Here is a 2,096-nt window from a genome sequence, read left to right as displayed (position 1 = left end):
AGTACAGAAAACTATGGACAGAATATAACAGAAAAAGTACCTCAATCAAGTTATCCCAAACTTCATCTACATTCTAAAAAAATTCTGTTTCTTCATTCCAACCCCAACTACTAGCATTGAAAAGATCATAAACATCATTGAAATTACTCTTTATCGTCTTAAGCCGATTCTTCAAATGCTCTTTGGTAAAAGGATGGTTCAACTTTTCAGTACATTCCTTCACAACATTTTCATACGCCTTTGAAGTGAACTGGCCATCAACTCTATTTCCATTGATGTCCTCAGCGATAAAAGCATCAAGAAAAACCTCGTCCATGTGTAAAGTCCACCGAAGAGAAGTGGATGCCTTTTCATCTGAGCTTTTGTTTTTCTTTACCATCAGTGCTCATATAAAATAGATAAAAAAAATACTTTATAAAGAGCATATAGATTGCTACAATATAGAATTTTCATAAACTGAATCAAAATAACAAGTACAAGTATTCATTAACAAAAGCAAAAACAAAATCAAAAAATATGTATAGTTATTTCCCCTACAATACATAATCATCCCACATTTGTTTAGCTATACTATCTCGAATTTTAGACCCTTCTTTAGATTCTTCTTCGGTTGAAAGAGTCTCACACTCCTCGGCATCTAGTAATTAACGATCCACTTCATCAATAAGGCTTTGATCCGGATCAAATCCCATGAGAAAATTGTGAAGTATGCAACATACTACAATAATATCAGTTTGGGTTTTAAGAGAATATTGAGGCTCATTAGTTCCACCTATAATTCCAAAACGTTTTTTTAAAACTCCAAAGGCTCTCTCAATTGCATTTCGTAAGGAGGCATAACGATGGTTGAATATTTCTTTGGCATTCTCAGGACTCCGATTTGAGTATTCCTTAAGATGATATCTTACACCTCTATAAGGTGTAATAAGAGAAGTCTTTAACATATAGCCAGCATCTCCAAGATAATACTTACCTAATTACATAAATAAATAATTACTAATAGTTTAAATATTAAAAATAATAAAACAATAGGTAACATAGATACTAATGCATTACCTTGAGGAATAATTAACTTATCTTCCCTACTTAGAGCATTCTTAAATACTCTAGAGTCAGAAGCTGAACCCTCCCAACCTACTAAAACATAAGTGAATTTGAGGTCAAAAGTACAAGCCGCCAACACATTTTGTGACGGATAACCTTTCCTCCCTCGAAACCTACGAGCATTGGCACCGGCAACTTTCACACGAATATGAGTTCCATCAAGAGCACCAATGCAATCCTTGAAATAAGGGAAAAATCGACTATCACCAAGAACTTCTGGTGAAACTTCCTCTGATCCATTAGGTTGCTTTGGAAATTGATCTTCCATCTTAATTATAGCATTTAGAAATCTATGGAAATGTCGGCTCACCGTTTCACCAGAACGCATAAAAAATGCACTTAACGAGCAATTTCTTGCATTATGACCAAGAATATACAAAGATTTTGCCACTTGTTCCTCCACCGAAGCCCGTCTTGTATCCTTTAGATACTTCCCATCCCTTAAAATTTTACATAACTTAACAAAAGTCTCGGGGCTCATACGAATCAATTGTCGACTAATTCGAGTGACTTTCAAATCATTCATAAGTTCATGACGTCTACTCTCTCTGACCATGTAGGCTTCTAAACTACGATTTCGTGTCAATCTTTCCAAACTCCTACTTAGATAATATGACTTGATAAGACACATTGCATACACAACATAACCAACAACTTGAATTACAGCTCCACATCTTGTTCTTTCCCATGTTACTTCCCCATTTTTGACATCCAATTCCTCAAAATCTCCCTCCATATCAAAGGCAATGTGAACGACTATAAAAATATTATTGAACATATCAACAATAAAGCATAACAATTATAAATATACAAACAGTTTAAATCAAACAGAGAGTTCACTCAAATTGATCAACAAAGTTCATAAACCATATACAGTTCAACAGAAATTTTACAGCAAATTAACCCAAATAGAAAACAACCCTATTGCATAAATCAACAGAACTTAACAGTTTGTCCAAAAAAAAAAAAAAAAAAAGAACTTAACAACAGTA

At 33.8% G+C, this 2,096-nt stretch overlaps 1 protein-coding gene across 1 annotated transcript; it reads right to left on the bottom strand.

Annotated features, from left to right (window-relative positions):
- Positions 1-644: 644 nt before the first annotated feature.
- LOC110704236 (protein ALP1-like) lies at positions 645-1,840 on the bottom strand. The gene is made up of 2 exons (XM_021882025.1): positions 1,057-1,840; positions 645-973 (listed from the first exon to the last, which is right to left on the bottom strand). The coding sequence occupies exons 1-2, from the start codon at positions 1,838-1,840 to the stop codon at positions 645-647; spliced, it is 1,113 nt and encodes a 370-aa protein (XP_021737717.1).
- Positions 1,841-2,096: the final 256 nt, after the last annotated feature.

This window comes from Chenopodium quinoa, unplaced genomic scaffold (assembly GCF_001683475.1).
Source record: "Chenopodium quinoa cultivar QQ74 unplaced genomic scaffold, ASM168347v1, whole genome shotgun sequence".
Classification (NCBI taxonomy): Eukaryota; Viridiplantae; Streptophyta; class Magnoliopsida; order Caryophyllales; family Amaranthaceae; genus Chenopodium; species Chenopodium quinoa.
Note: the sequence above shows the minus strand (reverse complement) of the source record. Positions and strands in the feature narration are given on the sequence as shown.